The 26,607-nt window shown below is 38.5% G+C and overlaps 2 protein-coding genes across 4 annotated transcripts in view; both read right to left on the reverse strand.

The window, feature by feature from the left end:
* Nucleotides 1–283: 283 nt before the first annotated feature.
* LOC110036742 (calmodulin-binding protein 60 A-like) overlaps nucleotides 284–26,607 on the reverse strand; it is a 38,474-nt gene continuing 12,150 nt past the window's right edge. For 2 of the 3 annotated variants that reach the window (XM_020741265.1, XM_020741264.1), the window contains 6 exons: nucleotides 26,046–26,098; nucleotides 25,238–25,731; nucleotides 6,893–7,053; nucleotides 6,608–6,805; nucleotides 1,021–1,195; nucleotides 284–929 (listed from right to left, as the gene is read on the reverse strand). In XM_020741265.1, the coding sequence (XP_020596924.1) occupies nucleotides 436–929; nucleotides 1,021–1,195; nucleotides 6,608–6,805; nucleotides 6,893–7,053; nucleotides 25,238–25,731; nucleotides 26,046–26,098 (1,575 nt within the window). In that variant the 3' untranslated portion in view covers nucleotides 284–435. The remainder of the gene's footprint in view (nucleotides 930–1,020; nucleotides 1,196–6,607; nucleotides 6,806–6,892; nucleotides 7,054–25,237; nucleotides 25,732–26,045; nucleotides 26,099–26,607) is intronic. The other variant, XM_020741266.1, reaches the window with a different exon arrangement.
* LOC110036744 (40S ribosomal protein S18-like) lies at nucleotides 20,157–20,588 on the reverse strand. The gene has a single exon (XM_020741267.1). It carries the CDS (start codon nucleotides 20,523–20,525, stop codon nucleotides 20,157–20,159), a length of 369 nt encoding a protein of 122 aa, XP_020596926.1. The 5' UTR covers nucleotides 20,526–20,588.

The following is a 26,607-nucleotide window of genomic DNA, read 5'->3' on the forward strand; positions in this document are numbered from 1 at the left end:
AAATTATACGGGGCGTTTGGCTGCAAAATGAATTTAGAGTTAGTAAAATTTAATAAATCTGGATTTAGTAAATCCACCCCTTACTGGATTTATTAAAACCGAAATAACATGAATGGAAGGCAAAACTTGGACTTCAAATCCAAAATTTCATAAATTCATAGAATTTGCATTTTTTTTCTTTTTTTTATTTGGTTGCATTTAATAAATTCTATAGATAAATACTGTTAATAAGGCGTTACCAAACACCACCTAAAAGTCTTATGAAGGAACAGGAACCTTCTTTTTTTCAAAAAATATTTCAGTCAACATTTAGATTATACAACTAACTGCACTGAAGAAAGAAAAGTCCTAAATTCCTATTAAAAATATAGCAAGTATAGAGAACAACAGCCAGAAGAGCACTTCATCCAAAGACCATTTTCAACACAGGAAAATTCACCACCATGTTGTCGCATCAGTGCACATGGCAGTTGTTAACGCTGGGTATCCAATTTCAGTAATCCTATTCACATTGGCAGGCTCTACGGCCTTTCTTGCAGCCAGTTGCCGCATTATGAACAGCCATTTAAGCGCTGCAATCAACTTAACCCACCGGCTAGATCCGATACGAGCACTTGTACCCGTTTGTGATGTCGGAAAGCCTAATGAGCCATCTGACGTCCGAGAAAGTGCCTTGCCATGGTCCCATAATGGAGGCATAAAAGAACTCAGCAGCTCAAAATCAGAATTGTTGTGTCCAGCAAACGGCTGCTCAGTAGTCATGATGGCGCTCGCTTTACCTTCAGGGAGGTCAAACAACTCTCTTTCATGGCAATTATAATTGTTGAGGGAACCAAATCTTTGAGTTGGGCCGAAAACGTCTTTCAGCTGAATGAGGTCTTCTAAAAGTCCGCTGCGTGGAACGCTTAGCAGAAGCTTGTTTGGCTCATCTGTTAAAAAGAGCATGTCAGCTGTCAATGTAGTGTGAGAGGAATTCAAAGGGGATGAAGATTCATAAACAAGGCTGCTAATTCCAACCACCTTGAAGTGTCCCAGCGGGGATATCTGGAACCTGAGGTTCAGGCCAACATGAGACAGGCGGGTTTATGGAACCATCTATCGCTGGTAGCTTTGTAAAAGTGTGAACAGGTAGTGTCAGCTCAGCTATGTCATTTTGATTTCTGTAAGCAAGTTCTTTCAACTTGTCCACTATAATCTGCAAACAACAAGGATGAGCAAGTGCATGGCCGACCTAGAGTAAGGAAAAAAAATACCTAAAAGAAAAGAGCTGGTCTGTATTTATCAATTCTAAGTAAGTTTAGGGGTTATTAGATTTGCAGAGTTGTTATGTTATGTAATCTTATTTTGATAACAAATAATAAAAAATATTTATATCTATTTTAATTGTTGAGATGGAAATATAAACTTGAGGCTCTGATCAATTAACGATCAAAAGCACTCCAGAATAGGATCATAAATTAGAGAAATTCGGAATAAAAACATTTGAACAAAAACACAACAAAATAATTCTAGAAAAAGCCCAGCATGATTTATATAGAAAAACCGAGCACTGGAAAAAAATTCATGGAGCCACAACACCAAGAAATTCCACTATGAATGAGAGAAAAAGGACAGAAATATATCCTCAGATATACTCTCTACAAATATAAAAACTTATAGAACTCAGCTCGAAACCCTTCTCTTGATCTCTCAAGAAAAAGCCCTCACTTAAAAATCCTTCTCTCGAATTTCTTTGCTCCACACAAAAAACTTCAAGAGAATACACTGCATGCAAGATTCGTTTTTCTTCATCACTCGAATCAAAGCTTTAAAAACCGAACAAGAGAAATTACCTCGACAGCGTGACAACATCGAGTAGCAATGTATATATTTTGTGCGCTCGGGAAGAAAGCAAAAGATCCAAAACATCCTGATGTAGCTACCCCCGTCGTGATGTGGTTATGCTGCCCAACAAAGCTACTCTTGAATCGGGCGTGGCTACACCAACACAGACGCAAAAGCACCCAAGGGAGTGTCACAAGAGTGCTCCTTTTAAGCAATAGAATTATGCCCTTCGGTGTGAAATGCATTCAAGTTGTCGCTATTAAACTTTCCAATTCCCTGCACTTGCTCAATCCTTCCATAGAGTCCTGTAATTAAATCATCTCATTACTAGCCTCAATGATAGCAACATATTCAACTTTCATAATTGAAAATACAACAATCTTCTGTAACTTAAAAACCCAACTGGCCACTATGTTTCTCAAAGTGAAGATATACTTTGTTGTACTTTTTCTATCATCCAAATCTCATATCATATCTGCATCTACAAATTCCTGTAGATTGCTCCCAACATTTCCATAGCAAAGTGTTATTTTGACCGTTCCTCTCAAATATCTGAGAATCATCTTCACTGTATTCGAATGATGTCTGCATGGATTTCCCACATACTTGCTGACTACTCTCACCGCATATACAATATCTTGTATGGTACAAATCATACCATAAGTTAGACTTCCAACTGTTTAAGCATAAGGAGCTCTCCCCATCTGTGTTTACTCTGTTTATAAATAGCTTCAAGTGACTTCATAAAGGGTGCGGTGCAAAGTAGTTTTGTCTCACCCATGTTCAACATCTATAGGGTCTTTTCAACACCCTGTCCGAGACAAATTCAGTATACCTGTACCCATATCCCTACTAATGCTCATCTCAAGGATGTTTCTTGTTGGACTTTAATCATTCATCTCAAACTCATTTAAGTCCTTTATTTTCTCCATATCAGCCCTACAATCAGCACGTCATCCACAAACAAATAGAGCAAATAATGACAATTATCAAAATTTTTTATAAATTAATGGTGATCTGTCTGACACTTCATGTGCCCAGTCTGACATGAACCTTTCAAATATCCTATAAAACAGTCTCGAGATCTGGCCATACAGGCTCTTTTTCGACATCCAGGCCAATTTCTTTTCTTGGAAACTTGTAACATGCGGATGTACCATATATAATTCCTCTTCCAGATCTCCATGAAAGAAAGCTATTTTTTACTTCTATCTTCTTTGGATGTAGTTCTTCCTCTGCTACCAAGCTCAACATAACTTTAGCGGTTCTCATCTTCAACAAAAGAGAAAAAAATTATGTATATTCACTCCTTTCTTCTGCTAGAACCCCTTCAAAATAAGTTTTACCTTGTAGTGTATGCTACCATTTGACTTCTCTTTCGCATTGTAGACTCACTTGTTGTATAGTGCTCTTTTACCATCCGGTAATCCTGCCAATCTAAGGTCTGATTTGACTCTAACGACTGCATTTCATCATCCATGACAAGCTCTCACTCACTTGAATTTTCAACTTGAGTAGTCTCCTCATAGCACTCTAGTTCATCACTATCTATTAAACACAAATAGGACAAAAAAAGGATCCGTTGAATAGCTCTGATGGATCTCCTGACCTCAGTAGCAGTTAACTGTGGAAATTCTTATACCTAATCCGATTGAGTGCTTTTATCTCCGCTCTCCTGATCACCGGTGTCTTCTATCTTAACATATTTGGATTATTCCGAAGTAACTAACGAGCTATCCTGAGTTCTAATTCTGCCCCTGTATATATCTATTTCATTAAATATAACATCTCTGCTCCTGATAAATTTTTTATTCTGATAATCACAGAACTTGTATCAAAACTCATATGAGTCATAACCAATGAAGTGCACTTAAGGATTTTTAGTCTAGCTTAGTTATATTCTCTACATCAACATGTCCATGTTCAGGATACCCAAATATTTTAAATGAGATAGATTTACCTCTTTGTCACTCAAGGCTTTTTTAGGTAAGCCTCCCTTCAATTGTACAGTGAACCACAGTTGATCAGATACTCTGCAGTGTTTATTACTTCTGCTCAGAACTGCCTTTTCAAGTCTGTATACAACCTAATACTTCTAGTACACTCGGTGATGATTCTATTCATGCTCTCAGCTACTTATTCTACTATGGAGTTCTTGAAACAGTCAACTCATGCCTGATCCTTTATGAAGCATAGTAATTCCTAAGCTTTTTATTACGATACTCGCCCCCATTACCTGATTTGAGATACTTTAATTTCAAGTTTATCTCATTTTCCACCACAACCTTCCACTTTTTAAACACTTCAAATATGCTAGATTTTTGCTTTAAGAAATAAACTCATACATTTATGGTGTGATCTTCAATAAATGTGACAAAATAGTGAGAACCTTTAATTGACTGAATAAGAGTACGACCCCAAACGTCGATATGCCCTAACTTCAGTTCCTTTGTCTTCACCATCAACCCACATTTAAAAAAAGAAATTTTCTTCTCGTTATCATTTATACAATCTTCACAAAAATAAAAAACTATAGATTTTAAACCCTAAAGTTTATTCTTTGAAAGTAAAGACTTTATACATTTTTGCTTATATGGCCAAGCTTACGGGTCATATACTTACATCCACCTTGGCTCCATCCGCATCAATGAAATCTGCCATTTAATTGATTGGGTAAAGAATGTCTTCGATATTATCCCGAGTCATCACCATTGGCCCCTGATCACCTTCCACGAATCACCTATGAAAGAGTCACGAACCTTGACTTATTAGTTAGCTCACCGAGATCAAATTTCTCTTCAGACTTAGAAAATTTCTAAATTCAATGAGCTTCCAGACTGTTTCATTTGACAACTAGATATCTGCATCACTCTTTTCTACAATATTATAGGCATTATTGTCTCACGAATAAATCTTTCTTAAATCACTCTATGTAATTTATAAACACCTCTTTATTGGGGCATGCATGAAAATAGATATAAATCTACTATCCAAAATTCAATACTAGTTAAAGATAACCCTAGAGAGCACCTTGGATTTCTCCACTAGAGATTTTTGTAAAAAGATTCCTTTCTTATCCTCTACCACCAGCCCTCCTTAAAGCTTTATAATCTTTCTTGAAATATCTTTTCTTTCCATAATTTCAACTTTATCCTCTGTCGTGTCGTCTGCTTAAGCTGGACTTTTCTCTTCTAGACTTGAGTCGGTCTCTTCCCATATTTCTGTCTAGATTATTTCCCCTATTTTCAACATTCAACGCAAAATTTTAAGATTCACCATTAGCTATCTCTCTGTGAACTTCTTCATTCAGCTCCAACCCGACGATGCTATCGAAGTTAAGCTTCATATTCCCTGAATAATCACTCACGGACGTAACTAATCCATCCCAGTTATCCAACAATAAACACAAAATTAATACTACTATGACATCATAATCAAATTGATCTCTGCGTAACAAATAGTTTCTTACAACGCTGAAATTGTTCATATATTCTGTCATTGAACTGTCTTCTACTATTTTCATGTTGAATAACCTCTTCATTAGAAAAATCTTATTTGAAGTAGGTTTCCCATACATCATTGTCAGTGTCGTCAAGATTTACCTTGATTATCTCATTTACTGTATTGAATGCAACAGATAAGAAAAGTGACAAGAAGATCAAACCTAAGGGTTGTTCGATCCAACACATTCCATTCTTTTATAGTTACCGATTCAGGCTTCTTAGTGATTCATTGTAGTGGCAAATATATTTTTTTCTGATACAACAAATCCTCCACTTGCATCCTCCAGAACACTAATATAAATCCATTGAATTTCTCTGCTTTGTACATTGCTTCATTGGTCATTGTTCCTACTCGAATCAAACATATTCAGCGCTGATACCACTTGTTGGAATAGAAATATGTACTTAGGGCTTTGATCAATTAGAGATCAAAACCATATCACATAATAGGATCAGACTAATTTGAAAAATCTAGAACAAAAACAAATCTAACAAAAGCACACAAAACAATTCCAGAAAGAGAACACTAGGAAAAATACCGAGAATGTGAAAAACCCATGAAGCTAGACCACTGAGAAATTTCAATATGAATGGGAGAAAAAGTAAGAGAAACACAAGCGGATCTACTCTCTGTAATTATAGAAAATTACCGAACTTTGGTCAAAACCTTCCTCTCGATCTCGCAAAAGAAAGCTCTCACTTTGAAATCCTCCTCTCGAACTTCTCTATTCCACATAAAACATTTCAAGAGAGTACATCGCACACAAGTGTCATTTTTCTTTGTTGCTTAAATCGAAGCTTTAAGAACCGAACAAAAGAAACTGCCGAGTAGCGATTCAAATATTTCATGCACTCGTGAAGGAAGCAAAATATCCGAATTATGTCGGCATAGCTACGCCCATTGTGGTGTGGTTACGCCATCCAAGGTAACTACACCTGAATTTGGTGTGGTTACGCCAAGACAGGCGCAGGAACGCCCGTAGGAGCAGTGCAGCAGCGCTCCTTTGAGGCACTGGAATTTTTCCCTTCGGGTGACGGTCTCCACACTCCAACATTGATAATGTCAAGATGTCGCCCAATTCTAATGATATTTAGGTGCAATGGATCTTTTTCTTCTAATTTGTCTTCCTATTCTAGCTGGTCCTTTTCTCCCTCAGTGGTTATGTTTTGCCCCTTGTGGACATAAAGTTTCAGTGAAGACTGAAGTAGACAATCACAGCAGCATGATAAGTGGAATAAGATAAACCCTTTAAAACTGAAAAACTTATATCAGTTTATACCTTCTGTGATGCAGACAGTTCATTCATGTGATGGTATATGTGGTCAATGATTGCACCGATGAGCTGATATATAGAATTGAAGATGAGGATAAACCCTCCTCCCCCGCAATAAGAATACAGCTTATCATCTGGAACACACTCTTTTGCATGCTCTAGAGTAGCTTCCCATATCTTGTTAGACATTCCATTACCCAGCAGCTACAGATATTGAAGTGAAATGTGAGTTGTTATAAATGATATTTGTATTTTGCGGTGTTTCTAAGAAAAATTGAGTGCATTTCTTACACTTCGCAGCTTGGATGAGTCCATGACTAAATTCCTTAAGAAATCTTGAACAGTATGAATCTCATTTTCAGCGAGCCTCTTGTGGAAAGCACCATCTTTACCAATCTTTTCCAAACGCCACACTTCATCGTTTAGTGATGGAGGATGGTGTTTTTTGTACGCTAGATTATTAAAATGTATCAGAATACAGACGACCAACTGGAGTTGGGAGAATCATAAGTCATAAATCAAGTGGATCTCAAAAAGAAACAACAGTTATATTACAATAGAATATTCAGCAGATATTAAAATACCTGGCTCAAAGATCCCCGATATTTGCTCTTTAACATGTAATGAATTTTGTTTTGGTGGCTCTTTAACATGTGATGAAATTTTTTTTCGGTGGTAGGTAGGAACTAGAATCACCCACATGAATCCATTCTACAAACCCTTCGGCTTTTCAAGTGGTACCAAGCAAAAAAAATGATTATCTCTATTTATGTCTTCTATGCTACATGCAATAACACGAAATAAGACATGTAATGATGCATAATGTGGCACGACACACCCCCTGCGCCATTTGCATCATGCGTAAGCAACAATGAACGACACATTATTTTAATTTAGATGATTTATAATTGTAAATTAATATTTGTATTATTTATTATTAAATTTTTAGGTTCTTTTATGCCCTATCACATCCCTTGAGCCTTGTGTCTCGCTCTACTTCTGTTGTGCCGTTAGAATCTAAGGCATCAAATCATTTACACAGCACCACAATCCCATAAGCATCCATTTTGCTCGTCTATTCTCAACCACAATCCCATAAGCATCCATTTTGCTCGTCTATTCTCAAGCCTCACTTATCCATCTTTGCTTCAACAATATGAGTGTTTTTATGCCACAAGTCGCACACCATCGATCTCCCATGCAAGCAACATGACCCAAAAAATGTTGTAGAGACTCTTTTTCTACAAAGCTACACACCATACACTCAAATGACAAAAAAGATAAAGACCCAACAAGGCTTCAAAAAAGGAATTAGTTCTCACCTTTGAAATGGAATTTGCTTACTTTCATATTGTACTCCAAAATTTATAATTTATAGAAGTTTGACTCTTCCAAATCATATATTTTTCTATTCAAAAAATTTAATCATAAACATTTTTTAATTAATGGGGGAATCGCTGAATAATGTGACCTCCAAAACTTTCAATTTCCTTATGTCAATCACAAATTTCCCGTTTACTCACTCCTATTTCCCATCCGTCCATCATGCACAAAATGCAAGCCAATGAGAAAGTGTGGCTAGGGCAAGCAGGAAAAGGCAACAACAAGATCGTTGCATACAAAGACTTCTGAATATCCTATTTATGTTGTTTGTTACAGTCATTCGCATAAACATTAAGTTTAATCTCTTTGATTTCTCCTAAGCTTTATAGAAAGATTTCTGCTCAGCACTGCTATAATAAGTAGGAGCAGGGGGCTTCTCAGTTGTGAGTGTTAAATCAAGATCCCAAACATGAAAGTGAAACTGAATTTGCTCACACCATTCAGAAAAATTAAGCCCATTGAATTTATGAACAGATGTAGCTTGTGAATAAAGAGAAACAGGAGTAGATACTGCAAATAAATAGACATGCTCATACATCAACGCTTCAAGTATTCATGTCCAATCAGATTAAATTAAAACTTTAGTAGAGTATTGAAAATCTCATTTGTGTAATATAACAATAGACAATAATAAAATAATTGATGTTTAAAATGTTAGTTTCACATAATTGGCATTTATTTATACTCAAATTGGACATGCATATTATCGTTGGATACATAAACATATCTAACCAAGTATATAAATGTCACAATCATATTAAAAAATTATAAAACAATAAATCAACCTTTGGACGATCCACAAATATTTTATAATCAATGAATTTCAATATACTCAATTAAATACAAAATTATTTCATAACAAGCATCACATATGTATGAGTAATTGAATTTATTTAATTTGACGTTTATTAAACATACTAATTTGGTCACTTTGGTGACTAACAAATTAAACATAATATAGACATCAAATAAACAATAATATCTCAATTCACTGATTAACTTTAGTGATCAAATTTCAAGATCTAATTTACAGCAAAAATTTAATGCAATTAACATAAATAAAATTAAATGAAAAATCACAAATTTAACAATCGAGGTTCTGATACCACATGTTAGGAATTGTAATTTATAAAATCCTACTTCATCACCCAAAATTCATAAAATTAAATGACCAAGATTTTTGAATTTATGATTTTCATATACCCATAAATGAGATATACATAACTGTATTCATGATCGCAGAATTCAATTTGAAGAGATAGAATTTCACTCTCTAATCCTTATTTATTTCTGTACTTTCCGATGAAGAGAAAATATAAATTTCTTCTTGTGAAAGAGATGACCCTTCTCTTATTTATAAGAGAAAAGACAAGTCTCTTAGGAAGAGACACGGTCTTTCTCTTAATTATTCATTATTAACCACCATCCATCATGGTGATTATTGACCAATAGAATTTAAAATAATTTAATTAGTTTATTAAAGCGAAAGGATATAGTATCTATTGGCAAGAGACATGACCCTTTTCTTTTAAATTAATTAATTAATTACTATTAAAATAAATTACAGTGGACCACAAATAAAATAATGAAAAACTAACAAATCCAATTTACTTATGTGGCTGAGCCACTGCAAGTGAAACAATGCAGGTACGAGAGAGGAGACGATGCGAGTGCAAGAGAGGGAGAGAAGGAGACACCAAACGCAAAATGAAGATGACGAGCCTGTCATCTACGTATGGGATTACCTAAAAGCGGGATGAAGATGACACAGACGAGTCTGCGTGCAGGATGAAGTCGACGCAAAAGAGACTATGTGTGGGATGAAGACAACGCAAATGAGCGAGAACGAGTGAGGCTGAAGAGTCTGCTGCAGGATGACCAGCATGCGACGGTGTGAGGAAAGAAACAGAGGGCCTGCATAAGATGAATGTGTGCAGGAGAAGCTCTATTTGAATAGGTACGTAGAATCAGGGATTCTTTACCTTTTTATTCAATTATGAGGCGGGGTATAATCTCATCCTTGAAAAAATTTTCTTTTCCGGACTTATCTCTACTTATAGACTACCAGTAAACAGATATACTTTATGTGTTATATCAGGCTAATCTAAGAAATATTAAAGTGAAACTGTGGACTCCGCAGTAATCTTGAAATAACCCAGAAATCACCCCAAAATAACCTTCGCGGTTCCACTTCAATAACCCCGAAAAACACAACGAAGGTTATTTTATTTCGGGGTTATTGAAGAAAAACTCATATATTCCACTTCAATAACCCCCAGAAAGAACCTCCACGGTGTTATTTCCGGGTTATTGGTTATTTAAGTGGAACCGCGGAGGTTATTTATGGGTTATTTCAGAGTTATTGAAGTGAAATATATAGGTTTTTCTTTAATAACCTTGAAATAACATATGTGGTTCTACTTTAATAACCCCAAAATAACATTCGCGATGTAGCACACGCAGCGACATATTATTAGAGTCCGCACGTAGAGCTACGTCAGGAGTTCAGACAAAAATTTTTTCGATGGGAGAATTTTTTATACGAAATGTTACAGGCTTTAGAAACCTAAGCATTATTTAATTTAAAAAATTTAAAATTTTTTTAAGTAGGGCATACACATTTTGTTTGGAGGCTTATTCTAATTGGAGGTACGGGCTCCGTATGAAAACATTTTTCCATGGGCGGGGCACGCCCCGAAGGCGCCCTAAGAACGTCTTTTAAAAAAAAAGTTGTACTTGAAGTGTGTTAAGGAAAAAAAATAACAGAAGAAATTCTTCGAGAATTCCATTCTGGAAAATATGGGAGTCATTCAGGCGAAAACACCCTAGCACATCTAGTATAATGGCCGGGATATTTCTAGTCAACGCTGCTAACAAATGTTGAAACGTTCTCCAGGAGATGTGAATAGTGCTAGAAATATACCCCACTACAGTATTAGCCGAGCCATAAGCTTCAACCAACCATCAGTCTGTGGTCGTTTGCCATCTAGTATAATCTGGTATAATGGTCGGGATATTTCTAGTCAACGCTGCTAAAAGATGTTGAAACATTCTCCAGGAGATGTCAATAGTGCTAAAAATATGCCCCACTACAGCATTAGTCGAGCCACAAGCTTCAACCAACCATCAGTCTGTGGTCGTTTTCCATCTAGGGATTGGATATCCTCAAGACAATTCTGCCTTCCAAAGGGTAGCGCAAGTTTCTCCTACTGGCAGTCGATTATTTTTTAAAATGAAACGAAGCCATAGCTCTTGCCAGAATCACTGCGGAGGTCTTCCAAACTTCATCTAGACCGACCTAATTTTTCGATATGGCCTACCATTGATTAACATTATAGATAATGGGACACAATTCACAAACAAGATAGTCAGGAATTTTGCCAAATCCAAGGAATTAGCCTTAAATTCACCTCGATTCATCACCCCCGGACAAACAGCCAAGTAGAGGCAGCTAATAAAATTATTATGAATTTGTTAAGAAAAAAAATTCAAAGGAACAAAAGGAAACTGGGTGGATATACTCTCATCCATTTTGTGGGCCATCCGGATAACTCCATCCACTGTGATTGGGCAAATGACATTCATGTTATCCCACGTATTGGAGGTCATGTTGTCAGTAGAATACAACCACCACAGCCAAAGAGTCCTCACAATCGTGACGTTCAACGAGGAAGATCTGCAAGAGTGGTTGCAAGCAAACAACGAATGAGCAATTCTTGCGCTAGACCTGGCGAAAGAAGTACGGGTAAAAGCAGCCCTGCGACAGGAGGAAGTCAAAAAGAGAGTCGTCTGGTACTATAACAAACATGTCCGGTCGAAAAGCTGGACTAAATGTGGAGCGGCCCCTACAAATCGACTGTGGTGCAAGAACCAAAGCATACAAGCTGAAGGCTTATGATGAAAATGAAATCCCCCAAACCTGAAGTGAGGAAAACCTCAAAATATTCTTCCCTTAAATCTAATACGTTTTGCATCAATACTTCATGATAAAAAGCTTTCTCTTATTTTATTTATGAATCTAAATTTTAAGCCTCTCTTAATTTTCAAATAGTAAGTGAACGCTTTGATTATTGAGAGTAAAAAATTTCAGGCTAGAACAAGCTCGGGGAACTGAGAATCAGAAAGTCGCCAGAACATCTGTTTAATGCTCGGGGAACTCAAATCTCTAAAGAAATGACTGATAATGATGTCGCGGATGTCTAGTCGGCAATCAAGGCTAGCCCAGGAATTTCCTTTACCACAAACTTAAGTCCATTAAATCAGGTCGAGCAAACATCTGAAGATGGTTCCCTGCCAAGTAGCAACAAGCTTCACGAAGAGTACGGCGACAATCATCCTGGAAGTGGATCAAGGCTACCGTCTCCCATAGAGAGGGTGACTAACCTAAGACTAATATTCGATCAAGCAAAAGGGACCCACACAAGTGAATGGATAAAATCCAGCTTCAACGCCTCAAACAAATACCGACAACGTCATAAGCTGCCCAAACAAAAAGAAAATTATCAATTATGATGCCAATGTCATCCGGTTGGACCTAGAATCAAGAAAGATCGACTAGGAAGTTGTGTTTGTCGAGTCGATCGAATGATAAAAACTTTTTAGACATTACGCCAATATTTCCCGGCTATACCTAAAATGAAAATGACCAGCCGTGACGCCAAGATCGTTCGACTGAGCGCGACATTAAAATGGCCAGACATGACGCCAAGATTGTTCGGCTAAGCCTAAAATGAAAATGGTCAACTGTAACAAGATATGATCACATACCCGACATGTGACAAGTTGCGCAAGGGACAAAGGGTAAATCATTCTGGGAGGCCACTTGGAAGCTTACTAATTTTTGTGCCGCTAAAGGGAAAGTGTCGAGCTATCAACAAACAGAGTACTAAGCTAGATTGGTAAGACAAAATGCAAAGCAAAAGCTAAAGTATAGAAAAAGAAGCAGGAAAGTAAAATCCTTGAAGAAGATTTTTCATTCCATTTACATATGATTTTTTACAATGATGGACTTGCAGACAATACATGACAGGGCAAAACAAATTTCATGCTAAAAATCAAAAGTTGCAGGAGCACAAAAAAAAAGAAAAATAAGAAAGCGCCTAGGTAGCTATGGATCCACAATCACCTCCAGCTCCATCTCCTCTTGGATGCTCTGCCTTGTCGCCTTCATCATCTGAATCAGTAAAGAGAGTGGTGAATTGATCCATGTTCGCCCATTTTAGCTCTACCAGCCCTTCATGAAATATTTGGTGTTCATGGCCATTCCCACTTGGATCTACTCGGAAAGCGCCTCAACCTGATCTTCTTCTGTGACCATCCTAGCCATTCTCTTCTCAAGTTTTTTTTTTGTCTCCTTCAAAGTTGTCAATGTTTGCTCGTATTCCTTCGCTCTTAAACTCCCATGCCTTGGTTGATTCCCTTAGTTTTTTTCTCCAGGTGAACAAGTTCCACCTCGGCTTTTCATTTGCCCGCTACTGCCTCGAACATTAGTTGATCAGCCGCCCTCTTCTTTCGCTCCTCACAGACGAGGGACTTCAATTGAAAATGTGCAATCGACCATGCCGAAAGGCCAAATCGAACAAAATCTTTGCCCAGGTCTACAAATCTCATCCCCTTCAACATAGTCCAAGCCATCGAACCGAACTACTTCCGCTAGGTCACATGGGTAATCTGAAGCTTTGGATGACTCCTTAAGAGGTAGGCCAGCATACCAGTCCATCCAATTGTCCACCATGCTAAAGCATTTACCCGAGCTCCCCTACACATTATTATTCCCCTCCATCGAGCTGACCCATCTTGGAGGAGAGCCATATTTCTACGACAAAGGAGGGGCCAACTTTTTCCCCTTTCGGAGGGAAACAATTCGCTCTCGAGATTCGGCCTCGAGAATCTCCTCGTCTGCTGAATCTAACACCACTTCAATAGGAGATGTCGCAGCACAGTGGCCCTTTCACAAGGGACAAGAAAAGGGACGCCAAGCTTCTCTCGTCTCTCGGACTCTCCGACCAAAGATACTCCTCCAGAGCTCGAATCCTCGAGATTGGCATATTTGAGCAAAGCCTCCCAAAGCATCATGGAGGTTCCCGAACCTGCTCGTGTGACAACTAGTCTAAAAGCACCAAAAAAAAGAAAGTGAAAGGAAAGTCCCTTACCGGCACCGGGGATTCCCAATGGTTCTCTCAACCACGAAATAGGGTCACTCGTTCTTTGGGAAATTTTCATTCTTGGATTCTTTTCAACCGTCTTTAGCCGTCACAAATTTCTTCTGCTTTTCCTCTCTGGCATCAAACTTATCCCACAGTTTGATTGTCATGTCGCCATGACTCTCTGGCTAGAGGGTCTTGTTAGCTTTGTTTGCCACCAGATATTGGAACAAGGACATTACTTGGACCTCAAGCACGTCAAAAAAAATCATTTTTTTTACTCTGAGAGGCTCTTCAATTTCTTCACTTCCCTCATGATAGGCTAGATTCAGATTCCCCAACCTCTTCAGTTGAAGGCATTCATGAACTTCGCTCTCTAGTCTTTCACTTTACTCTCAACTCCAGCAACTCAGAGTTTCAAGCCAAATGAGAAGACCACGTACCTACCCCTGTCTATTTTAAACCTAAGAAAATAAGAGAAAAGCTCGACTGACCATGGTATATCCAGCTGCTGGAGGATGATAACGAATGTCATTATGATGGCAATGGAGTTTGGTGTTACCTGTGTCGGGAAAACATCGTTGCAATCGAATATGGAGCGGAGCTCATGGCAAAATGACAGTCTTAACCCAAATTTGAGTTAGTCAAGATACACGAACAAGTTCTCCCCAATTTGTCCGACACCCTCTCAGTTTTTTTGGTCGGCCGAAGAATGACCCAAGATCGAAAACATGACTTCTAGAGCTGTCAATCTGTCTCGCAACACTACAAACGCCACATCGGAAGGGTTCACGCCAAAAAGCTCAAAAAAATATTTGAGAGTCATGACTGACAAGTAAAGTAAGAGAGGGAAAATAAAACGCAAAAAGGAGAATAAAAGGGACACGAAGAGGTAAAATAGTAAAGCAGAGTTTTTTCCAAACTTTACCAACACTATTTATAGTACCCGGTGGAAGCCGAAAGGACACAGGGGCATCAATGTCTTTTCATCACAAAGAACTACTTAAATAAAGTCTCATCAAACAAATTATAATATTTAAAAAAAATAAATTTTCTTTTAAAAAAAATATTATTTACATTCTGAAGTTACCCTGTTACAATTAATTAGCTTGAAATAAAATAGTTAATAAAACCATTGGTGGTCGCCTCAATCGAGACATAACCCAGTTGAGAAAACCGTATGTACGCTAATTCTCCCCCTAATCTAAGCTTAACCTACCCTATCTATTTCAGATTGAATCAAGGAGACCAAGATCGCCTCCCAGATAGCCAACATTTTAGCTCAAAGCATCGACACTTCCTCTTGAGGAACGGCCTCTCGAGCTCGAATCACTGTCATTTCTTCCACCAACTTCTCCGGCCACACGTCATGAGGTTGGGGATGATTAGCCTCCCAGATTAGGACCTTTGCCGCACTGGGTTGGCGCTCTACCGAGTCTGACGGCCCTAACATATCAGTCGTCTCAACTGGGTTCTATTGGACATGTTGTACTGACCACCAGTGGTCTGCCATAATGACTAGAACCCTCAGCATGAGAAAATTACGTGTGATGATGCAATGTCTACCATTAGCTCTGGAATTAGTAATGGGAACTCATCCTTCGGGCATGCTTTATTTAAGTCTCTGAAATCTACGCAGATCCGGATCTGACCATTCTTCTTTCTAACTGATACTATGTTGGCTAACCCTGTTGGATATTGCTCTTCTCGTACAAAGTTAGCTTCTATTAATTTCTTAGTCTCGGCGGTAACTTGTTGCTCAATTTCAAGGCGCATCCTCCTGGGAGCTTGCTTTACTGGAGCCATGGAAGGGTCTATTCCGAATTTATGAACTGCAACTTCTGGTGCTAGACCTGGCTCCTCATCATAACTCCAAGCAAAACAATCCTTGAACTCTGCCAACAACTTGATTAGATTTTTGAATTCTTCATTACTGAGCAAATAACTTATGAAGGTAGGTCTAGGATCTTCCTCTAACTCTAGATTTATCTCTTTTAACTCATCAACAGTTGACTTAATTTCCTCTTCAAATTCTGGAGAGGCATCTTGTATTTTAGATTCCTCAGGTTCTTCTTCAAAGCAATATTCATTGGGATCACTAGTAACAACCAGACAAAATTTTGTATCACTGACCGGCCCTACCGTGCCGAAACCAAGACCTTCTTTTGATTTAGAGTTTTGACTTTTAGCGTTCCATAATTCCTCGAAGAGGCGTAACCTGTCTTTTGACAACTGTCCTGGTATTAAACCACACTAAGCACGTTTTTTAACACAATTCATTTAAAACATCTTCCAAATTTACATCGATTTTAGGATTGGAAGTAGAAAAACCACGATAAAACTTTATTGGTTTTAAACCCACACAACGCACTACCTTAACCTCCAAACCCTCTATTTTATGAGAATGAATCGGGGTTAAAGTCATGGTCTACACGTAGTGGTTGATTCTTTTGTTCAATAATCCTTTGTCATCCATTTCATCATCTTTTTCCAAAGAAATCTCGAAAAGCGGCGCCTTCTGGCGTATCATCATTGCATTCTTTCTGATATTTTCTTCTTCTGAACTTTCTTCTAACTCAATATTGATAGTCAGATTCCTTTGTTCAATAATCCTCCTAACTCTTCCTCATCCTCGTCCCCGGCCTTGATCTCAAATGTGATCACTAAAAGAGTTTCCATCTTCTCGTTTCGGAGAAATGGTGGAAGATCGTTGAACCGACACCCAACTATTCGGCTCTTGTAGTAGTTTTAGATCTTCATCTCTATTTGGCACAGCGTCTCTGGAGAAGACTCTCTTCTTTACGAGAGCGTAGTAAGCAGCATCTTCATGAATCCCGATCTCATGTACCGAAAAATGGTTGCAAATCCCCTTTTATGCACCGCTCTTGTCCTTCAAAATACTTTATGCACTGGTGCAACGACGAAGGGACCATCTTATATTCATGAATCCAAGGTCGGCCTAGTAGGGCATTGAAGAAGTTTCTGAATCAATGATATGAAACTTTGCGGTTGTGACTAGATCTAGATCACCGATCCTCATGGATAGTGTTATGGATCCAGAAGCCCTTGGTTGAATCCTCTTAACATCATTTTATCGGTGGAGAGCTTATGGATGTCAATATCTAAATAGGCTAAAGTCTGCAGATTCATTATGTTAATTGACGCTCCTGGATCCACTAACATCCTTGAGAGCGTGAATCTTCCAATATTTACTGAAATATACAAAGGTCGGTTATGGTCGGCAGTGTCAAGCAACAAATCTTCGTCTGTGAAAGTCACACTGGGTTGTTCCTTTAACGAACAAGCTTCATCCAAGGAGTTGTTGGCCAAATGAGCTAAGCAAATTTCCGAATCAAGTAGAGCCTTGATCAAAGCCTCTCTCATCTCCTTTGACAGGATCAGAGCATCGTAAATACTTAGTTTGGCTGGTAACTTCCTATGATGGGCCAGAACGTTATACTCCACTTTATTATTCATACCTCCAATTTCTTCTTGGGCAGGTAATTCTTCCACTGGCGGAGTTGTCTCATTATAGGTAAGTATTTGTTTTCCTTTTACTCCCGAATCCGTTACTGGGGGTAATCATTTTCCTCTTCTCAAATACACTTATGTTATTTCTTGTGTCTCCTGAACTGGACCCAGAGGTTTCTCTTTTGACACAGCTACCCATTCTTCCAAAAATGTTTCTAAATCTGAAGCTTCCAATTCAATTGCTATCGGATTTCCTTGGAATTTGAAGGAGGGTGTTTCACTTCCTTCACTATCATAGCCTGTATCGTTTGCATCTTCACTAGTCATATTAACGAGTTCGGTGGGATTTCGTATGATTTGAGGATCATCATAAGGATTGAAATTCGAATTAGATTGGATGTTAGTTACATGATCACTAGAAACAATAAAAACGTCGTCAAAATCAACTATCTTTTTATTACAAATTCTCGGAGTAAGAAGATAATCGTACAAGGTTAACGGTTCGAGGAATTTCTCTCCCGCGACGTGCAGTTCCTAGGTTATTCTTTGCGCCGTTGATCTTTTCTTCTTATGACCGCCAACCTTCCACACAAAAGGCCTCACCTCGCCCCTTCAAGTGTGTTATGGTATGATTGAGGAAACACAAAGCTCTAAGAGTCAACAGTCCCCTTGGCACCAGCTCCCGACAAAACCTCCGCAAAGGACTTCTCCATCTATACCCATGCCAAACAACTCCTCCGATTAAAACCCAAAAAATATCCTCCAAATCGTCATTGCCCTAGCAGAGTTCCCTCCATCTTAAAGCTAGGGATGAGGCTGTTAAGTATATTTTTTGGGATCTAGGAAAAGGAAATATTTCCTTTTGGCATGATCATTGGTGCATGGAGGATTTGTCCTCTATTTACAAGAAGGATGTTGGTAACTGCAGGGTGGCTGATTTTTGGTGAAATAACCAATGGAACCTTCCTCTCCTTAGGGAGAAGGTGGGAGAGGTTTGTGCTAATGCCATTTACAAGATCCCATTAGATACTAACAGGAAAGATATAATATTTACAAAGTTATCTACCTCATCTTCTCTATCAAAAAGTATTAATCGTAGTTTTCATTCTTGGAGTGGCAAGGATTGGGGTAAGGAAATTTGGGGCAAGGCAACCCCTCCCTCGATATCTTTTTTCCTGTGGAGGCTATACTCTCAATTAGTGCCTTTTGATGATATTCTTAAACTTAAGGATTTAAAATTGCCATAACAATGCATTCTCCGTAAAACTGAGGAGGAGGATGTTGGTCCCTTGTTTTTCAAATACTTTTTTTGCTTTGGAGGTGTGGGATAAATTGGGGGTTATGTTGGGTTACAAAATTTCTGGGCTGGGTTGGCGTAATATGCAGGACTGTCTAGCTTATTGGAGGAAACCATCTAATCACATTTTGTATACTGTCCCTTATATTGTCTTTTGGTCCCTATGGATGGCTAGAAACAACGCTAAATTTAATGAGGATGTGGTTCAATTTCATGGGGTTGCAACTAATGTTATTGTCTATTCTCAAAAACTTTTTGTTTATTGAGGTTTTAAAAGTAGTTACTTTGCTGGAACTAACCCTTCTACTGTGCAACTGCAGGATTGCTATGGTAAGCAGGAATTAAAATTTGTCAAATAGGTTGTTTGGAGGAAACCTTTGGGCCTGTGGCTAAAAGTAAATTTTGAAGGAGCCGGTCCCCTAGGGGCACTGGTGCTGGTGGTGTCTTTAGAGGTGGGGATGGCAATTTGATATGTTTCTTTTCTGTACCGATTTATGTCGAGTCTCCTATTGTTGCTGAGCTGTGGGTTGTATGTTATGCGATTAAAATTGCATCTCTGTTAAATTGGAATTACATTTATGTTGAATCATTCTGTGTTGAGCTAATCAATTATTTGAAGCTTAGAAAGCCCACTCCTGGGTATTTACTGGGTCTACTAAAGCTTACCCTGGCGCTGACTAAGGGAATTTACATACTTTGGAGATTTATTCCTAGGGAGGGGAATTCCCTTGCCCATTGGCTTGCGGTTAATGGTTCCCAAAGTGTGGATCCTGCTGTGGGTATCTCCCCTCCTGCCCTCTGCATATTGTTGAAAAGTGATTTGTTAAATATGCCCCATTTAAGGTGTAAGTATGCTCCAAACTGAGATAGGGCTACATTTTTTGTTGGTTTTTCTACTATTTTTTTGTGGAATTTGGATATTGGGTAGAGTTATAATTTTTGGAGTTTCATTTGGGTTGTTTTGTATTCTCTAGAGGTGGAACCTTGGTTTTTTTCTTTATATGAATCGTATTTTGGGTTTAGAATGATCTACCTCCACTCCTATGTAATTTTTTACCTGATACCAATAAAATTCCCTACGAGATTCTCTCTCTCTCTCTCTCTTTATATTATCCTTGAAATAGTAATATAATAATGCAAAACTACAAGAAAAGTAAATGCTGAAAATATTTTTTAAGTCACCCAAAATTTTAGTTTCAAGATCCAATGGAGAGACAACATAACAATGTAGTAGAAGCAAAAGCAGCAACGAGGTGGAGAATCAACGCTTCTTCGACGCGCCGAGAGTCTTTCCTCTCCTCCCAATAATCTTCGTATGCTGCCCACGAACACGATGCCCCCAATAATGACGCAGGCCCTGATGATTTCTGATCTTCTTCAATCTTTTGAGATCATCCCTCGGTTTCATGTCCGATGCATTTGAAACCACTTGTGAGTACCGACCATCCTTGTAATCCTTAAACAAATCTAGGATTTTGAATTGGCGTGGATTTGCAACTACAGTCATGAGATTCTCAAGTTCAGCAGCAGAGAGTTCACCGACTCTCTTGTTCATGCTGACATCGGCCTTCTTGCAGACGATGTTGGCAAAACGGCGGCGAATACCCTTGATGGAAGTGAGAGCAAACATGATCTTCTTATTCCCATCTGCGTTCGTGTTCAACACACGAAGGATGTGCTGGAAATCCTCATTTGCGATTGAGACATTTTTTTCTCAGCTTCAAAAATTTTTTCTATATATATATATAGCCGTTAGCATCTCCGAGTTGAAATTGAAAAGATACATAGAGGTTGTATGAGAGGACCCAAAAAAAAGTGCCATACCCATACAATACATCAGACACTAGCATCCTAAAAGGATGAAACATAGATTAAACACAAAAAAACAAAACTTACAGGAAATAACCTGCTAGGCCGGAGCCGACTTGGTTTTGCCTCAGCCTCTGGTTCCAGGACCGGAGACAGCTAACAAATTACTGAGTGTCGTTCCATTACCCGAAGTTACTAGAGTATCATCCATTAATTTCCCAAACTGGGTGTGCCTCCATTCTTCTTTTTCTTTTTAGATGTTTAGACCTGTCATTCCTCATCCGACTCATCCGAGGACTGGCTCATCTGATAGGTGTGGTCAACGGATTGTTGGGCATGTATGAGAGAATGAGCCCCCAGCTCCTGACTAGCAGTAACAACATTCTGATTCTGGAGAGATGGTAAGCATGTCTCTTCAACACCTGAAGCATCCTGAGGATGTGGAGCTTCAATACTATCCTGATTATCAAACCCAAGTAAATCATCTACCAATATATCAGTCAAAAGAACAGAGAGAGTATTGTCTCCGATAGTGGGAGGTGGAGGTGGCATCGTGTCAACCGGTGTTTCAATATTTTGTGGAATGCACTCAGGAGCGGAGGAGGGACATGTATGAGGTGGGGCAGGTCCAGAAACATTTTTACTTGAAGATTTTAAATTTGGATGCAACTGATAACATTGAGAATGAGAATGTCCAAACATACGTCAGTGGTACAATAAAGTGGTATTTGTTCAAGTTCTGTGTTGCCAAAATCCCTGATGTTGTGTGTCAATCCATATTTCTCCCGGAAAAGATAAAGTAATATCCCTTTCTACGTAATATCCCTTTCTATCCAAATTCTGGCTTCTGAAGGTCGAGTTAGATTCACTGTAGGCGTGTCAGTTTTGAGGGGTTTACCGGGTACAATATAACTGTACCACATAAAGTTCAAAACAATAATAATAAAAAAATAAACTAAAATACTTTGTTTAATTCTCCTCCTCCTCATCCACATGACTATCATTGGTATCTCAAAAGGCAGTAGGCTCATGTGATGGATATCGTGGATATGAAGGGAAAACTACACTTTGGTCACCTCTCATAAGGTTTACCAAAGATAAGCAAAATTTCTCCTCATAATTGCTATGTCTTCAGTATATCCATTCATATGATCTACAAAATTCTCTATATTTAATACTTTGTCCATAGTATAATTGATGTTATCTAGACTCCTTTGCAATAAATGTGACTGCAAATCAGAACTAGAAGTTTGACTTTGTGATGTGGATGCACGTGAGGTAGAAGCATGAAAACTAGAGGCACCTAAATTGCTAGAAAATTCTCCTCTCCAACCAAATATGAAGTGTTGTGAATAAGACTTCACATCAACACTTGTAATGGGCTTTAGAGGCTATAGTATCTCTTTCCAGCTATCGAATCTAACACGTGCCCGCTCACATAATGAAAAGATGAAGGATGCAAATCCCAAACCTACATTAGTAGCAACAACAATAATAAACCTATATATATATATATATATATTTGAGCGTCGAAGAAGAGACAGGAGGAAGAGCAGAAGCACTTGAATCGAGCAAGCCGCAGATGGTAACGCCCTAGCCGAGTGCCGAAGAAGAAAAGAAAAGGGATCGCGTGCGGGAACATAGGATAAAGTCGTTTGCGTCTGTGCCCTACAATAATTCGCATCACAGCCTTTCACGCGTCTGCGCCCGACAGTTCGCATCTGCGGCTTTCTGCGGCATCAACTTACTGCGGTTCTCTTGCGCAGCTTTGTCGAAATGAGCTTTCGACTCTGTCAGAGCTCATCTGCGGTTTAAGCGCCCCGACCTCTTCGGCCTCCTTTGCCCACGTTGTGGTTAATCCTCAAGAAGAGACGGTAGTTGTATTCCCTCAATTTATAAAAAGAAACGTGATGGTACAGGTGGCTGCCCCTTTATTAAGCATGCAAGCAAGAAAGTCGGAAGGCAGCACTTTTTCTCAGAGTCAAAAATTTCAATCCTGACTGACAAATTCAAGTTTGCTCTCATTAAGAAATTTCAGTAGGGATACCCACCTATGGAGGTTATCAGGAAAAGTTTTGATGACCTCAAATTAGCAGGAAAGTCGAAAGTGGGGCTCATGGATGGGAGACATGTTTTGATTCAGTTAACCGTGCCTGAAAACTACACTCAGATTTTCTCCAAAAAATATCTTAATATTGCTGGTAAACCTATGAAGCTACTCAAGTGGTCTCTTGATTTCGACCTAAATCATGAAACTCCCACTGTACCGGTATGATTTAGTTTACCTGGTTTCGAGTTGCATTTTTTTCACCATCAGATTCTCTACTCTATTGAGGTCATCCTTAGGGATCCTTTGAAACTAAATTTGTCTACTTTCCACCTAACCAGACCCTCGGTGGCCAGAATACTTATGGAAAGGGATATTACTTTACCTGATGTTACTGAAGTCTGGTTGGGCACAACCCATAATGGTTATTGACAACAAATCGTCATGGAGCACAGACCCCCATATTGTACCCACTGTAAGATATTTGTTCGTGTCCTTGATAAATGCCACAAGTTTCTTCCAAATTTGAAATATAAGGTTCAAGTGAATAAGGATGGGTGTCTAACCAACAAATTGTCATTTTTTTATTATCAAATAATGCATCCATTATCCTTTAGTGATGAATGTAGTTTTTTCAACATCCACATGGTCCATTTTGATTTGGTGGTATCTATAGAACACATCAAGAAAACTCATTACTGAGATCAATCTTGACAGAGGATAGTCGTCGTTAGGATAGGCCAAGAGTGAATTGTACTCTTCCACTGATATGTGATTGTTGGTAAGTTTCCAATAGCTCGTCTAACATATTCAGACACTATAGACCCAACACTTAGCGGAATGGGCCCTCTCTCAACCCCTGAGTTAGGAAAGCAAGTGCAATTGTAGGTTTTAGATCTCTTATTTCTAGCATCCCTTTTGGGAAGCGACTAATAAAAACACGGAAGAACTCTTTGTACTCATGGTATAGTTGTAGTAGTGACTCCAAACTTTTGTGGGGCATATGCATAATGGCGAATTTGCACTATGAACATCCTATTGAACTCTACAAAAGAGTTAATTACTATTAATAGCTAGTTGTTCAACCTTCAAAGGGTGGTCTCCTTTAGAGCCATGAAAGGAGCTAACACTTAAATGCATCATTTATTCTCAACAAACACATTAAATTCGAAAGACGCGACATGATTGCAAGGGTGTGATCGTCCTCGGTAAGGTTCCAAAGAAGAGATCTTGAAGCTCTCACGAACTTCAGTTTCAGAGGTCTCCTTGAAGAAGGCATTCTCCAGCTGACAAGGCCATGGGGTCTCAGCATGCCTTCATTTGTTGTGATCAGACAGGGTCAAGCCCATGTTGTTGAGATAGTATGCCTGGGATCAGTGAAGGGGGTTAACGATGAGATCACCCCTTCAGTGGTTGTCGGCTACCGTGGTAACGTCATCTTGAGCAGGTGTTCCTCTATTAGTTCCATTATAAACTCTTTGAACTCATTTATCTGATGGGTTAAAAATTTTCTAGTGTAGTTCATGCTACTTTTGACTTCTCTATGAGTTAGTTCTTCACCTTGCATAGCTTTGCTTTCTATTTGTGACATGCTCCACGCTCGTCGCATCTTTTAAGAATGTTGAACCCAGATTTGTCCTTAAATCACACCTATGGAATAGAGTGAAGGAAAAGAGAGAGAGCAGGAGAGAGATTGGAGCAGCTGAGTTAAAGCAAGTAAAACTAGGATGATGACAATTATAAGGTTCTTTCCTTGGCTCCCTTGTAAGTGAAAAATGTGGAAAATCCCGGTTTACATTTAATACCCTCTATTTATAGGAGTTGGTCTTTAAAAAATAGTTAGTTAGACGGTATCATTACTAGACCTCTAGACATATATGGTTGTCTTGTTGGTCATATCTCGCCTAAAACTAGGTCTTGAAGAGTTCCTCTTCCAGCTGAATACTTTAGCGAATGCGGGAGATTTTCTACCTCTGGTGATTCTTGTACTCTGCTCTCTATACTTGGCCTTTCGTAATCAACGATTTGTACTAGGTCCGAGAGTACGTGGCCGACTTCTACCCAATCATCTAATGCTACGAGTTGACCTTTACGTAGTTTGCTCCCCGGACACGCCGGCTTGTTTGTATTGGAAGACAGAGCTAGAGCTATTCGGTCCTTGTTTTTCTGAGTAGCCACTTCTGGTTATACAAAGGCCTATCTATTATTACAGAAATTTTGATTATTTTGCATATGCCTATGATGCTTCAATAGATAGATAGGAGTGGAAAACTTATATTTTAAATGCAATAGTATGTGATAGATTACTGATAGTATGTGCCTGTGTGAGAGTTATATGTATGTTTTGAACAAGCTTGATCAGTCTGTCCATGCAACATTTTGTACATTGAAAATGTAATTTGCGTTAAAAACTCAATTTTCATTTAAATGAGTTCTCAGAAATCCTACATTTAAGAATATTAATAATTCTGAAAGTATCAACTTACATTCCCCACGATGATCCTTCACTAAAAAGGCTTCACTTTTTGCCTCTCGAATTCTTCCTTCCATCAATTTACTTGAGCAAACTCGTGCTCCTAATCTGAACTTTCTGCTTCTTATCCAACTGGAATTATCAGTGAAAGAAGCATCATTAACATATCCAACTCCTTGGCTCAGCGTAATTATCAGCTCTCCAGATAGCAGCGGCCTTTTTCCATCACGCTCGCGTACTATATTATCAACAAAATGCTTCTCGGACCAATCATCCTCATCACCAAAGTCTCCATCCAAAGCGAGAATCTCAATTTTGGCTGATGCGAAAGGACCAGAAGTGACGATTGATTTTGAGACAACATCTACAATCAGAACCTGAAGAGGAACTCCACCCTCAGCTTCTATTCTACTGCCCGTGTAAATTGTTTGAGGTAAAGTATTATGGAAATGAAGCTGAAATAGTCTGCTAACATTGGGCTCGGTCAGAGTTGTAGGCAGTATTCTACTGCAGGAAACAGCACAATTTACAAACTGTTTGATAATATAAAGAATACAAATAAGGATTTACAGTAAACAGAATATTTTATTTATATTTTCTAGGTTGCTATCTGTGCATCAAAATAAACAGCCAAAACATAATGAAGCATTACAGTGAAAGCATAAATAATAGAATGTTTCCACAAAGAGAAGTTCATCATTTAATTTATCTAGTGAAAGATATGTGGCAGAAGGTTATCAAATGCATAAATGAATTATGCATACAGACACCAACAAAAATGCTATATATGCCAACAATTTGGTAACTAAAGCAAAATTGACCTGGTAACTGAGTGCACATGATGTTTGAATGCATTTTGCACCTCCTCTTGCACCTGAAAATGAGAAAAAATTATTGGAATCCCATAAAAAATACGAAGCCTTCTTTACGGAAATGCAAGCACATCATATAGAAAAAGTTTAACAGCATCTTTATATACTTTAAAGGAAGCTTTAAAAACCAACAGATCAGAAGTTTCTATGTTTTTGGTTTAACCAAAATCATGGTCAGGCGTTAGATGTGCAATGTTTAGAATCTACTGCCCAGTCCTTAGAATGATTTTCAATTATATGTACGTCCACAAATCAATATTGTTCTACTAGATATGTATGATTTAACTAATAAAAATACGTGAGTTACCCAAAAGTTTTCAAATATCTTTAATGTAATCTAAAGAGCAAATACTAAGGGTCCGTTTGGGGTAGCTTATAAGTGCAGGCGGCGTTTTTAAAACGCCGCCGTACTGTTTGGTTTGTGCGTTTCATCAGCTTTTCTGAAACTGTGTTTGAGTTTTTACACTAAACGCAAGCCGTGGGTCGACCCCTGCGGCTGGCCCGCCGCGCA

Source organism: Phalaenopsis equestris, unplaced genomic scaffold (assembly GCF_001263595.1).
Source record: "Phalaenopsis equestris unplaced genomic scaffold, ASM126359v1 Scaffold210355, whole genome shotgun sequence".
Classification (NCBI taxonomy): domain Eukaryota; kingdom Viridiplantae; phylum Streptophyta; class Magnoliopsida; order Asparagales; family Orchidaceae; genus Phalaenopsis; species Phalaenopsis equestris.